The sequence below is a fragment of the Calliphora vicina genome, chromosome 4, assembly GCF_958450345.1.
Source record: "Calliphora vicina chromosome 4, idCalVici1.1, whole genome shotgun sequence".
Lineage (NCBI taxonomy): Eukaryota > Metazoa > Arthropoda > Insecta > Diptera > Calliphoridae > Calliphora > Calliphora vicina.
Genome location: NC_088783.1, coordinates 72,355,968 through 72,370,583, shown reverse-complemented (window position 1 = coordinate 72,370,583; position 14,616 = coordinate 72,355,968). Strand labels below are relative to the sequence as shown.

General features: G+C 32.3%; 3 protein-coding genes across 5 annotated transcripts in view; 1 reads left to right on the top strand and 2 right to left on the bottom strand.

Annotated features, from left to right (window-relative positions):
- Window positions 1–349: 349 nt before the first annotated feature.
- Window positions 350–1,622, bottom strand: RfC4 (replication factor C subunit RfC4). Its single transcript, XM_065507054.1, has 3 exons — window positions 1,490–1,622; window positions 1,312–1,423; window positions 350–1,245 (listed from the first exon to the last, which is right to left on the bottom strand). Exons 1-3 carry the CDS (start codon window positions 1,540–1,542, stop codon window positions 415–417), a joined length of 996 nt encoding a protein of 331 aa, XP_065363126.1. The 5' UTR covers window positions 1,543–1,622; the 3' UTR covers window positions 350–414.
- Window positions 1,623–2,327: 705 nt separating this feature from the next.
- On the top strand, window positions 2,328–6,898 carry Idh3a (isocitrate dehydrogenase [NAD] subunit alpha, mitochondrial). Of its 2 annotated transcripts, XM_065510053.1 has the most exons (6): window positions 2,351–2,486; window positions 2,663–2,722; window positions 4,937–5,104; window positions 5,182–5,712; window positions 5,775–5,888; window positions 5,955–6,898. In XM_065510053.1, the coding sequence occupies exons 1-6, from the start codon at window positions 2,460–2,462 to the stop codon at window positions 6,177–6,179; spliced, it is 1,125 nt and encodes a 374-aa protein (XP_065366125.1). In that variant the 5' UTR covers window positions 2,351–2,459; the 3' UTR covers window positions 6,180–6,898. The 2 variants fall into 2 exon arrangements, with proteins under 2 accessions (XP_065366126.1, XP_065366125.1); XM_065510054.1 differs by lacking the exon at window positions 2,663–2,722 and having other exon boundaries at window positions 2,328–2,486.
- A 2,017-nt stretch (window positions 6,899–8,915) lies between these two features.
- The window catches only part of LOC135959048 (mucin-17), a 66,198-nt gene continuing 60,497 nt past the window's right edge, over window positions 8,916–14,616 (bottom strand). For both annotated transcript variants that reach the window (XM_065510048.1, XM_065510047.1), the window contains 2 exons: window positions 13,228–14,406; window positions 8,916–12,563 (listed from right to left, as the gene is read on the bottom strand). In XM_065510048.1, coding sequence (XP_065366120.1) covers window positions 11,271–12,563; window positions 13,228–14,406 — 2,472 coding nt within the window. In that variant the 3' untranslated portion in view covers window positions 8,916–11,270. The remainder of the gene's footprint in view (window positions 12,564–13,227; window positions 14,407–14,616) is intronic.

The window sequence follows — 14,616 nt, the reverse complement described above, 5'->3', positions numbered from 1 at the left end:
TTCCCTTATGGAAAATTTGCTATATTCATAATAACTTGTAAAATAAATACAAATTTCACATAAAATGATGTACACTAAAAAAATATTTCAGTAAACAACTATAAGACACAATAGCTAGCTACCTTGGCTGAAATTAGTACAAATTCCAATATTCTATTTTTGATGCATATTTCTCTATCTGAATTTCTCAAAAACAATAATTGAATTTCAAGTCCGACATTCGAGAGCTACTATCAAAACCGACAAGAGAATTAGCTCCAAGAAAGTAGTCAGTTCATTAATATTCTTTCATAAGCAATAGCGCAACTATTATTTCTACAACATTTAAGTTGTAAATGAAAAACAGCAATTTTATATTTTTAATATTTTTTATTCAATAAAAATAACTAAATCACTAAAAATACACATATTCATTTACTGGGCATCTGCAATTTCACATAACCTAGCCAGCAAACTAGTTAATTGTAGTAAGGAGTTCAGGCCATCAACGACTTTCATATGTGTCACTCCAATTTCACGTATAAAATTCAACTTCATATGTTCATCCACATTCAAACGCTTGCAGACACGAAATATATTACCAATAATATCCTCTGCGGCATAACCAAAACGCCACAACTTGGCCAATATTTTGTAGGCTTTGTGTATATCATTTTCAGCACAATGTTGCAACATATCCTGTATAAGCATAGGATGAGGTTCATCGCACACTTTGAAAACATTTGCTCCCGTTATTTTACCAAAACCTTGAGCTGTGGATTGTAAATTATTCAAACCTTGTCTCATATCACCCTGTGCCGTGAAAACTATGGCCTCCAGACCTTCTTCATCGTATTCGAGATTTTCACGTTGGCACACTTCGATAAGTTTGGCCAAAACCTGGGCATCTGATAGTTTTGTAAAACGCAACATGGCACAACGAGACTGTATGGGTTCTATTATCTTTTCGCTCGTATTACAGGCCAGGGCAAAACGTGTGGTATTACTGTAAATTTCCATGGTGCGCCTCAAAGCCTGCTGAGCACCCTCGGTCATGCTGTCCGCCTCATCCAATATAACAATCTTATGGCGACCACGGGGTAGTGTGACTTTTTGTTGGGCAAACATTTTAATTTTATTACGCACTACATCAATGCCACGCTCGTTTGAGGCATTCAATTCCAAAACAGCTTCTTTATAACTGTCACCAAGTAATATTCTGGCCAAACACTGAATGGTTGTAGTTTTGCCCACACCAGGTGGACCCTATTACCAAAGCAACACACAGGCTTATGTATATAGAGTAGCACTTTATTTCTATGATTTACTTACCGCTATAATTATGTTGGGAGCATTACCCTGGGTAGCAAAGACGGATAAACGGGCCACGGTATCCTCATTACCCACAATTTCATCAAATTTTGCCGGTCGATATTTTTCAATCCTACATAAAGTTTATTTGTATATAGGTTGATCTATTTGTGTTCATAATATTTCTATGTTTACTTACCATGGCAAATTACGCCTCTTAAGTTCATCTGCAGTTAATTCTACCTCTGGCATATTTTATTTATTAAATTAACAAATTTTACAATCGTTGTAAATGTTCTGTTGTTTATGTGCGCCAAAACATGCAATTTTCCAGTGCTACCATATGTTTATACACTGTGCATATGTGCTGTTGGGAAATGCTGCCGTATTAATGTTTAGTTTAGCGTTTTTATTTTTCAAAACCATAAAAACACCAGAATTGTTAACTTATTTATTATCATAATTAGATTTATTTGTATTTATAGTTGTCCGAAAATCAATTTTTGAACTGTGAGAATTTTTATTAAACGTTTTACTATTTTCCTTGTTAAATAAATTCAAGATAATCAGCTTGTATTTTAATAATTTTTGAGCAGATAGCTCTCATACAAGCACTCAAACTTTAAAATTTGTTGCCTGATCTCTGTCTTCTAAGAGTTATAAGACTTTAAAATCGTTATTTATAATAGTATAATTAATAAGATATATGAACAATATGAGTGTCATTAAATAATGCATCAAAATACCTTTCATCTGATGTATAACATGAACTACACACTTGAAATATTTTGATATACCGAAAAAGTATTTTTAGCGAAACCACATTGATATACCCCAAAATAGAAAGTCCCTGCGTGCTCCCGAAATTGTTACAGGTATCTTGATTTGTTCCAAAACAATTCTATAGTGATTTTTATTAATCGTTTTACAACTTTTTCCAAAAATTTCTTTCCGTGCATAATATAGTATGGCCACATGATTTTTACATACAGTGCTGATAATTTGTGCAGGAAAATTCTTGTTAGTGCGAAATTAAACAACCATTCGCTAAATTTTTTTCAATCGAGTGGCAAAACGGATTCCGGACGTGTGTGTGTGCGGTGAAAAATATAATTTGTGAAAAATATAAGAAAATTGCATAAACCCGAGGAAAAAAATCAACAAAAATCATGGCAGCAAGATTAATTCAAAAGATTGTAAGCTTAATATAAAATTGCCACTGAATGTTTCATAGAGAAAGAAAACTGGTGTTAAATAATGAAACATAAAAAAGCCAACTAACTCTTGAAGCTTATTTAACACATCCCCCAACCAACAAACCACTACATCCAAAGAAGTTTTTCCTTTTTTGTTCTTTTTGCTTTAATTTTAGTTAAAAAGTATTGGAATTAATGGCGGCCGGGAATCGGTAGAAGTGGCCAATCATGCCAAGGTACTATTAGATGAGTCCGTTTTAATGAAAACGGTTCCATAAAGTAGTGTTTAAGGCAAACGCATATTAGACTCTAATGGTGCTTTTGAAAATTTTCGCCATAAGAGTCTGCTTGCGGTTGCTGTCAAAATTTTTACATAACCATTCGCAGAAGAAATGAAAAAAAAAATTCTACCAATTTAGCACAATTCTTTTAATGCAAATTTGTTTAAGAAATCGTCATAGGCGTTAAATACATATATATTTTTTAATTATGATGTATAAAAAAACTATTTGTTTATCAGTTATGAGGTTTTTCATAATTTTAAATTTTTTCTTAACCTCAACTTTGGCTTAAATTTTGTGCAAAAAAAACCAGGTCCAGTATGTGTTTCTAATTAATCATTGCTATTTTGATATTTTGGTTACAATTTTATTTTTTTTAGCATTTTTTTATTAATTAAAAGAAATTCTATTGTATTTGTTCGTTTTTTTTGCGGCCTTAAATTTCTTATGTAATTTTTGTCTGTGTTTTTTGTTTTTAGATTTTTTACACTAACCCCCAGTAACACGAAGTCTGGTTATGTTTTAACTAATAGTTATACTGACAGTTTTCATACAAAAATTATTTTAACCGACAGTATAACTATTAGTTAAGGCATAACCAGACTTCGTGTTAACGGGGGTAAAAGTGTTTCAATTAGTTAGCACAGACAGCTGGACGATACAGTAGTAATTTGCTACTATCAAATGGCAATTGTTTGCAATAGCAATTTGTTCAATTAATTTGTTTATAGGTTTCGTGTGACTTGAGGCTATAGTCATAAAATTTAAATATGTCTATTTTTTACGGTCAATAAATTACTGCTAACATGTTTGTAATGTGTATAAATAATTTTAATTATAGGTTTTAGTGTAATGATAATAATTGTATTTTTAAAAATATTGTTGTTAATGATCTTAATAATATGAAGCTTATTTGAAAATGGAATAATTATAAAAACACAACATTATCACATACATCATTTTCCAAATATTTAATAAAAATGTCTAAATCAAAAGCAGTTGTTAAGAAATTGTATTTTTTAGTAGGTACCTATATCATTAAAATATCGAGGAACTATATTCATAGAGAGTTTTTTTCTACAAAAATATTAATTTTGTATTAATAAAACAAGTAGAGGTTTTGCATTTAAATTAATAGAAATATTTCCAGAGATATAGAACAGTCCTCTTTTTGCTTCATAGGTAGACTTCTTACCAATTGAGACATTTCTGGGAAACATCTTGATACATTATCACAACGCCTACAAACTTCACTTGGTACACTTAGCCGTTGGAGCACTAATAGTGGACTGGGTGTGAATCCTGGGAAAATGGAGCTTGTGCTCTTTTCAATAAGGTACAGAAAACAATACTTCCCATTAGGGGTGGATCTTAGGCTCTCGGATAGTGCGAAGTACCTGGGTATCATTCTAGACTTCAAGCTATCCTGGAGCCTTAATACCCAAGCGAGCTCGTTTAAGGCAACTATTGCTATTTATGCCTGTAGAAGGGCCATTGGGAAAACTTGGGGTATAAACTCTATGAATGCGAAATGGCTATTTGACATGGTGGCAAAGCCCATACTAATGTATGGAGTACTAGTACCTGCAAACATTGACTACTGCACTTTCTACCCTTTCTTGACAGACGTTTCTATGTATCGATAACGGGTGGGTTACCTTCTCTAGGGACACGTTTTTCATCTATACAGATGGCTCCAAGTCTGCGATTGTGGTGAGACGAGGCTTCTATATTCCCCGTTTATTTGACTACTTGGGGCCCCTTTGGCCTTTTTAAATTGTATTCTAATTCATCCAAAAAGAGAACAGTATTCCATTTCAGTCTCGACCAGGAAAATTTTTGGGTTCAATTTCCTGTGTTCAAAAGAAAAGGATTTTAATAAAAGCCAATATTGTAAAAAAATTAGAAGCGGTTACGAAGTTTTATACAATTGAAATTGAGCGCTTTTATACAATTCTTATTCGAATATAATTCATAGCTTTTTTATACTTGGTATGCACATCTGTACTTAAACCCAATAATTTTACTATTTTCATTTATCAAACTATTCGTTTTAATAACATAGTTTATACTCATTAACTGCAATTGGTGTTCTATCTTATACTAACTAACATTAAAAAAAACTTTAAAGAATATTAAAAGAAAAAATATTTTCTTCAAATATTTTAGATTAACACAACTCCCGTTTCTGGACGTGCCTACTCATCGGGTTCACGCAAGGTCACCCTTATTCCTGGTGATGGTATTGGTCCTGAAATTTCCGCCGCTGTGCAGAAAATCTTTACCGCTGCCGGTGTTCCCATTGATTGGGAAACTGTTGATGTAACACCCGTTAGAGTAAGTTAAAATATCGACACACACACATATGCACAATATGTTGTAATTAACTCTTAATTTGTTTTTCTTTCTTTAAGGGTCCAGATGGTAAGTTCGGTATTCCTCAAGCTGCCATTGATTCGGTCAACACAAACAAAATCGGTTTGAAGGGCCCCTTGATGACCCCCGTCGGTAAGGGTCATCGCTCTTTGAATTTGGCTCTCCGCAAGGAATTCAACTTGTATGCCAACGTAAGACCCTGCAGAAGTTTGGAGGGCTACAAGACATTGTACGATGACGTTGATGTGGTAACCATTCGTGAAAACACTGAAGGTGAATATTCCGGCATTGAACACGAAATTGTCGATGGTGTTGTGCAAAGTATCAAATTGATTACTGAAGAAGCCTCCAAGCGTGTTGCTGAATATGCCTTTACCTATGCCAAAAACAACAACAGAAAGAAGGTGACTGTTGTGCACAAGGCCAACATTATGCGCATGTCTGATGGTTTGTTCTTGCGTTGTGTACGTGAAATGGCCGAACATTTCCCCGAAATTAAATTCGAGGAACGTTATTTGGATACCGTATGCTTGAATATGGTACAAGATCCCAAGAAATATGATGTTTTGGTAAGATTTAATAAGAAATTTATACAAAAAAAAGAAGGAAATTATTATTATTTCTATTTCAGGTCATGCCTAACTTGTATGGTGATATTTTGTCTGATATGTGCGCCGGTTTGGTTGGTGGTTTGGGTTTGACACCCTCCGGTAACATGGGTCTTAATGGTGCCCTCTTTGAATCTGTAAGTTTTTTTATATGAATTTTGGTAATATTTGTAAATTGACTTATTTGTTTAATTATATTTTAGGTGCACGGTACTGCCCCCGATATTGCTGGCAAAGATTTGGCCAACCCCACTGCCTTATTGTTGTCTGCCGTTATGATGTTGAGACACATGGAACTCAACTCTCATGCTGATAAAATTGAAAAAGCCTGTTTCGAAGTCATTAAAGAAGGCAAATATTTGACCGGCGATTTGGGCGGCAAAGCCAAGTGTTCCGAGTTCACAAATGAAATTTGTTCTAAACTGTAAATTTGTTAATTTACTGCCGTTTAACTCCACCAAAACCACTCACAAAACCAAAAGATTGTATACACCCCAATCCACACTTAACTACAACGCTTTAAAAATGTGGTGTGTGTGTGCTTGTTATATACACATTTAAACTCTATAAGGAAAAAAGTAAAAAAAAAAAACAAAAAATCATAACGGATAGTATTGTACGTTCGAATACTTAATTAATTGAAACGTTTTTTTTAAAAAGAATTCAAAAATTCATCTATACCTACATTTCAAATGTTTGTATTTTCAAAAATTTAATTAATTAATCTAACATTATCCCTCCTTTGCCGTATTATTTTATTTGTAATTATTATTATTTTAAAAATACATAGTTTTATTTTCAAAAGTTGTAACAAAAACAGCCAACTTCGTTTTTTGAAAACAATTATTTACTATTTTTAACTATTTATTTGTAAATTGTTCCTTATTTTGATTTAATTTTTTTCTCTACTGTTTTTTATTTTTTCCTCTCGCCATTTATCTCAAAGATTGTTTTTTTTTATTTAAATGAATAAAAGAAAAATGTTAAGGAAAGATGATTCTGTAAGTCAAATCTAACGTAACAATAATTATCGCGCATATTTAATTAGATACAAATAATAAACCATAATAAAGTTGTCATATTACTAAACAAATTGTTGAGAAAAAAATATATACATATAAAATAAACATTAAACAACCAAACAGAAGTCGAATGTGTTTTAATTATTTATTTTGTGAGACTAATTATATATTAAGAGAATGGATAATGTAATAGAATAACGACTAAACATGAGGTTAAAATAAGAAATCTTTATATATAACATGCCAAATGGGTCAGGGGGGTTACACCCTAATTCGAAAGGGAATCATTTCGAATTACAATGTATTTAGCACACAATTTTGAACATTTACGATAGCTCATTCGATCACGGTCGGCCCCAGTATTCATGTCTTCACTTAAAACAACAATTTAATAAAATTAATTTCAGAGTTAAGAAGTAAAACAGAGATATTCTTAATTTCTCTACGTATTAAAATAAATAAATTGAAATAAAGAACCGAAGAAAAATTCAGCCAAATCGTTTCACATGAGTAGAATTTGAAAGTTCTAAAAGCAATTTCTTAATTGATGTGGCTGATGTATTCAAAGAGGGTGATCTGAAAGATTGGATTTTCCTTAATATGGGCCTGTTCGAAAATGTATAACTGCATTACATCTGACAATACTGTATTTTTTAAACAGATTTTGATGATTTTCAATAGCGATAATCCGAAAAGCATGATCTGGCAGATCTTTGTTAAGATTGGAATTATATAAAACAATTTTTGAAAAAATGGCAATTGTGCTTTTTCGCTCATATCTTCCACATTTATGGATCAATTTCGACCAATAAGAATGCAGGTACAAATTACTATTGTTGAAATTACAATTGATTGTTCTACGATCATCTCAGCGTCAACTGTATCATTTATGCACCAATGTTGACCAATAAGAATGCAGGTACAAATTAATATTGTGGTTGTTGTAGCAGCAGTGTTTGCTGAGTTGACAGCCCTTGAAGTGAACTCGGGTCATTCCGGTGCGCAGAACCTGTCAGGAACTTTCGAGGTTTTGTTTGTGTTTAAACCTGCATTGGCTTTAACTTTTCGTACCAAATAGTCCGAGAACTGAGCTTTCCTACCGGATGAGTTGGGAGCTCTTTTGAAAATGCTTTCTATTTATTGGCTTTAGAAACATCATGTGGACCATTCCTTCTACCTGATCCAGGTTTTCTATCAACGGACAAGTTCTCCCGATAGTGTTTAATAACATTGGACTTAGTTTGACGGCAGGCTTTTGATTGTTTGGCCAACTTTTTGTAGGACCAAGTTGGGCTTCGTTGAAAATATTTAATAATTTTAGTACTCACTTATTTCTCGTCACTCATTTTAATCAGATTAACAAGAAATGAACATAATTGACCTTAAATATAATAACTGATATACTTTTCAAAGGTAATTTGACAAAAAAAAACTATTAATACTTGGGTTAAAATTTTTAAGAAAAAACTTGTGTTAAGTTTTTTTCGATCTCACTCCTAATTTTTTCCCATACAATAATAATTCATTCCCAATTTTGAACTTTTGAAAAATGTATATGTCTCGAAATTCTGTATGTAGGACCCTATTCCAATGTGTAGATCCAATAATAAGGAATTATTGTAAAATCGAAATTTCAGGGGGTAAAAACGAGTAAAATATGTATCTCTACGTATCCGGAACTAATAAAGCTAGCACCAAAAATCCAACATAATTGCCAAAAAAAAGGGAACAAAATTTAAGGGAAAAGTTATTCACGATTGCAATTTTGGAAAAAAATTCTTACGATAGGGGTGAATAACTGATATACTTTTCAAAGGCACCAAAAATCCAACATAATCTGAATTTTTGCAAAAAAATAAGTGAGTTTTGGTACTTTTTTGGATCCCGTATTCCAGAAATTAAATTTAAATGCAATTGATATAATTTGTTATACAAATATTACAAAAAGCATGGGAACGAAAAACTCGTCATTCCGTCTGTACAGATTTCACTATATATATTTCGATATTTCAATATAATCTTCGTCAACAACTGATTATAATCCGATCAAATAACATTCGAATATTAAACTTAATCACTAATCTTCAAGACAGCCCGAAACCGGCTATTAATATTAGATATGCCTATTAAAAATGAAACTCATTATATGTTATAATTATTTATTTATGTTTATTTATCGTTAACTTTATCAGAAACTAAAAAAGACAGAAAATATCAAAATTGCATAGGAAAATGTATGTATGTAAAGGTATATGTATGAATTTTTTACAGTTTTATTGCTAATTTGATTCGAAAAATAAAAGTTTATTAATAAAATGTTTAAATGTAAAAAAATATATATTTTATATGTATTTTTAACTAAACGCTAGGCCAAAGGAAACCATGCATGTTTATTTATATTTTTTTTTTTACAAAAGAGTTGTCAATTAAATAAAATAACCGCTTTTAAAATAATATATAATCGATGTTACACTCATATTACTTTTTTTTTTGTTTCTTTTTTTTATTCAATTACATAATATAGTTTTGACATTAAATATTATATTTTCTTAATTAATTTGGGGGAGTATAATATATATTTATGTTTAATTTATTTTGTTTTCTTTGTTTAATTTAGTAGATTTTTTTTATTAAGGCTTTACTACACAATTTTTCTTTTCTTTTCATTTTTGATTATTTATAATTTACAAATATTTTATAGTTTTGTTTTTTTAATTTTTAATACAAAAAAAATAAAGTTGTATGGTATTTTTTGAAAGAATTATACATTTTAAATGTAATTAAAATTTCACGATTTGTTTTACATTTAATTGTTCTATAAACTAAAGTCTTATGGTAATAAAATTGTGTAATTTAAAATATGTATGTTTAGGGGTTTTAGACATAATGAAATTAGTGAAAAAGGGAGACAATGCTATATGATAACATTATATGAAAAATATAATTTACAACTTACAATTAATTTTCTTTTATATTCATTTTGTTTAAATCTTTAAACGGGGGTTCAGTATAGTTTAGTGAAATCTCGATTTATTTTAAAAAACTTACAATGTATTACAATCGGTTGGTAAACTCGAAGTACATACTTACAGAACTCTGTAAGGGAGTTTGGTATTGACACCTTGTACTACTAATCTGCACAACTAATGAAAACACTTTGTCATGCATAGAAAGAAATTTAAAATTCATTTAGTAGATAGTGCAAATTAAATAGCAACATTTTTTTTTGCAAATATTTCGAATTCGCTAAGATGTCTGGAACACTAACTTATAGTGTATATTATTGATTTCATACCTTGATTTCCTCTTCAGGTTTTACCACCGTAAATTAAAAGTAACATTTAAAATTTGTTTGCAGGAATATTAAACATGAAGCAAAGTATGCAAACATTTTCAATAAACCTCATGATTTGCCAAAGATTGAATCCTCATAAGAATAATTATTTTACACGCTGCATGCAAAGGTTCGAAATAATTAATTCTTAATTAAATTTTCAAAAACAAATTAAATATATACTCTCAAAAATTCCATTGAACCATTCAGCACGTATTAATTCCATATTGAATTCATTCTTTATATAATTAATTCCGTATTGAATTATTAAAGGTTTCTTTAATTAAAATCCATTACAAAATAGCTAAATGATTAAAATTTTATTCAAATCTATTAAAAGTAGGCTTAATTCAGTTTGTATTAGATATGAATTAATAAAAATTTAATAATTCAAAGATTGAATGAATTCTGTTATGAATTAATTCCATTATGAATTAATTCTATTTAGATGTTGGGAATGGATTAATGGAATGAAAGATATTTTTGAATTCCGAATTATGATTTTAGTGAGTAGATTTCAAATTGAATTAATTAATTCGAACCTCTGGCTTCATGTCTCTCATTTACGACAAGATGGTAACAAGTCAAAATTTGAATTTTTTGAACTGAGTACTAGAAAACATGCTCATTGCTTAAATATTTCAGATAGTTGTATTTCTTAATTAAATATCTGTTATTTTTGGAGAGAGATTTGTTGTCATAAAGGTCAATATTTGTATTTAAATCAATTGAAAAGTTTATATGTTTTTGATTATTATTGTTATAATATCGCTACTGACATTATTTTTCCTTAATAAAGTTCATTTGATCATGAATGTGGTAAGGTAATTCGGGATCAGGTTTTATTTTTCCAAATAATATATTTGCATCAAGTTATTCAGCTTCAAATATTCAAAGACATTTTTACTCGAAATTATTTACTTTTTTCATATTATGACCATCTTGTCGCAAATAAGCGATGGATGTTATCCATTTTAAGGCTAAACAAATTAATATTCATAATTTTCTGTTTCTTTTCTTGTTAAAATTAGTTGTTAAACAACAAAATAATAAATATACATATGAAATGAAAAGCTGACACATTGTATTTTACCTTAGAAAGTTTCATAGTGTGTGTCAACAATTGAATCGTATAAATCCACCTCATCCTCATTGAGTAAAACCTAATCGGTGAAAATACGCGATTCGCCCGCTAATGCTGCGGCGGCAACGGCAGCTGCTGTAGCGGCCGCTGTAGCCGGACGATGTGAAACAAATTGTAACATTTCATTAAGTGGACCAGCCGATGTTACTTTTGATGCTATATTTGGATTCGTTACGGTAATGGGTAAACCAAGTGAAGAAGACATGCATGATGAAGTGGTAACACCAATGGCTGCTAGACTATCTTCTAAATTTGAACGGCCCACGCCCAAGGCAGCATTGGTTGATGTGGCCAAGTGATGAGAAGAGGGTACGGTAATCAGTTGAGTGCCATGCAGCTTGTGTTGCGTCGCTATGGAGGAGGGTACTTCAAGTGCTGACATAATGGGCGATTGGTCTAGAACAGCGTTTGTGACAACGGCTGGTGGGGTTAAGTGTTGTTGGTTTATAGCACCACTTTGAGCTGGAAATACTATGCTGCCATCGCCATCAATTATTTGCATGGCCTGTGATGTATCTATAGAGAGTACTTCGCTGTCATATAATTCGGAACCAGCTAGAGCAGCAGCAAGTATATCATTTGCCCCCGCTTGCTCCATGTTCTGATGTTGTTGCTGTTGTTGAGCAGCTGCACTGGCATTGGACAGTTCCAAGGCCTGTTGTTGTTCTTGTTGCATTTGAAGAGCTGCCAGCACCTCATGGGTCAGGACGTACTCAGTACCATCATCGGATATCAATTGAGTATTAGCATCTGGATTTGCCAGTAAATGGGCAAATGTAGCGGCATCTAGCAGTACCTGTTGGCCCTCTATATTCAGCAGAATACCATTATTTGGAATCAATTCTGAATTCACATCTTGGGTATCACCAAAATCTCTAATTTGATTATTGCTAGCATTTTCATCCACCGCACATTCTTCCATTAACTGCTGTTGCTGGTTGTGCTGATTATACTGATGTTCCGCCTCAATACCTGATGACATTTCACCTTCGATCAAATTGCAATTTAAATTTGTTATTTGTAGATTACCCTCATTGTTCTGGAGTGAGTTGCTTTGGCCCACCAACATCTGTTGTGGAACATTAGTTGCTTTAATTTCGATTTGATGCTCTTGCGGTTTGTGTCCACCTTCTAAGGCTTCTAGGGGTACCGGCACAAGTTCATTTAACTGATGATTTAAATACAGCGGTACATTATCGACTGGCTTACATGTGTTACCCTTAACTTTGCACAGCAAAAATGTTTCCGCATAACCGGGATAGGGTTGTGTTGGTAATGCTATCAGCTGGGTATTCGAATCGATGACATTGTCCTAAAAAAAATTAATAATAAGGAAATTCATAAAAATAACAAGTTAAAAAGTATAGACGGTCAAGCCCGTCCATATAATATAATACCCTAAGAAGAAATAATAAAGAAATTCTTAAAAAGAACTAGTTAAAAAGTATTGACGGTCAAGCCCGTCGTCCATATAATACCCTAAGAAAGTATTGATGGTCAAGACGTTCCATGACTACTTATGTTCGTTAATGCGATTTTCGGAAGTGGGCCTTATAACGGAGTTGTGACTAATTATGGACCGATCATCATAGAATTAAGTGTCATGATTTGTGTATACATACAAATTATGAATTTTATTTGGCTACCTACATTTTTGTATGTCTATGATTTGTCCATGGTCCATACATTAGATATTGCGACTTGTAGTTTGATTACAAGGATTGGACAAATGGGCATCGCTTAATCGACTCAAAAGGTGAACCTGATTGGTATACTTTTGTTGGGACAATATTTGTGCACGTTACAAACATAATTAGTAAGCAATAAAATTTGATTATTAGCTGACAGTTTCAATAAATGGCGGATTTTCATAAGTTATTATTGCAAAATAAATACAATAGATTTGCATGTTGCAATAACTGGCCAAATTGCAAAAATTTAATATCACTGCTATGAAAGGAAATTGAAAAACCTACATCTTCTGTGGCGGTTGTTGTAATTATAATTCCATCACTTTGTTGTATTATTTGTTGTTGATGTTGTTGCACTGGTACCGTTTGTTGCTGGATTTGTTGTAGGGGTGGTGGTTGTAATAAATTATGCTGCTGTTGTGTTTGTTGTGGTTGCGCTGCTATTTGGGTAATAAAATGTTGTTGAATTTGTTGATGCTGTTGTTGCTGCTGTAATTGATTTTGTTGCTGTTGTTGTAACTGTTGTAATAATTGTGAGGATTTTGCTGCAGCGTCAGCAGCTTGTTGTTGTTGCTGTTGCAATTGTTGTTGCTGCAGAAGTGTTTTTCTGGGTTTACGTGGTATAACCGAGTGTTGATGGGCATTCTTGTTTAATATAATTGGAGGCGGTAGTGATGATGTCTGTGTTGCTGCCTGTTGCTGCTGTTGTTGTTGTTGCTGTTGTAACTGCATTAGCTGTTGTTGAGCTATATTAGATAGTTGAGTATCGGCGAAAAATGTTAGATTACTATTATTAGATATTTGTGTTTGTACATGTGTTGTTGGTGTTCTCGATAGTTTTGCTAAAGGTGGCGCTTCCGTTGCAATACTCAAACGTCTACTTAATGCTTCCATGGCCTGTCTATGTTTAGCACTATTGATGTTGCTATTAGCTGTTGCTGCTGCGGCAACAGCTTTAGCATGTGCTGCTTTACGTCTATTACGTGGTGGAGTCTTTGCTGCCACTTCCAGTGGTTTCGAAATCTGAAGCGGAGATTTTGCTGGCACAGTTATCGAAATTTGTTTCATATGCTGCTGCTGTTGTTTACGTGATGATGACGGTGCCGATGCAGAAACATTTTTAGTTTTTGTTGTTGCCTTTGTTATGGTTACCTCGCTGGTCGAAAGCGGAATTGGTTGTATGGTTATGGTTGTACCAAAATTATTCGTAGCTGTTACTGCGGCAGACGTTGATGATGTTAGTGATGGCTGGACGATAATATTGGTTGGAGGTGTTTTTATTATGACATATTTATTTCCCCGTGAGTCTACACCAATTTGTTTGTTTTTAGAGATCTTTGAATCTGAAGTTCGGGTGTGCGGAATAGAGGAAATGGCAGGAGGGTTTAGAATTTGTTGATGTATAACTCGTGCTCCATCGGTTTTCTGAGGTAACTCTATAGATGGTGTAGGTGATGTAGATTCCTGAAAATTACAAACAAATATGAAATTGTGGAATATTTATTGGAACTAAACGAAAGATTTTGATAAAAAAATTAATTTTTGAACATTTACTCTTCTGAATTTAATAATATTTGGTATAAATGTTTTCCATGGCCATACAAAATTTAAAGTTCTTCAGATTTCGTAATTCGCTTTAGTTTGGTATTTATATAGGTTCAAAGGTCATATTTT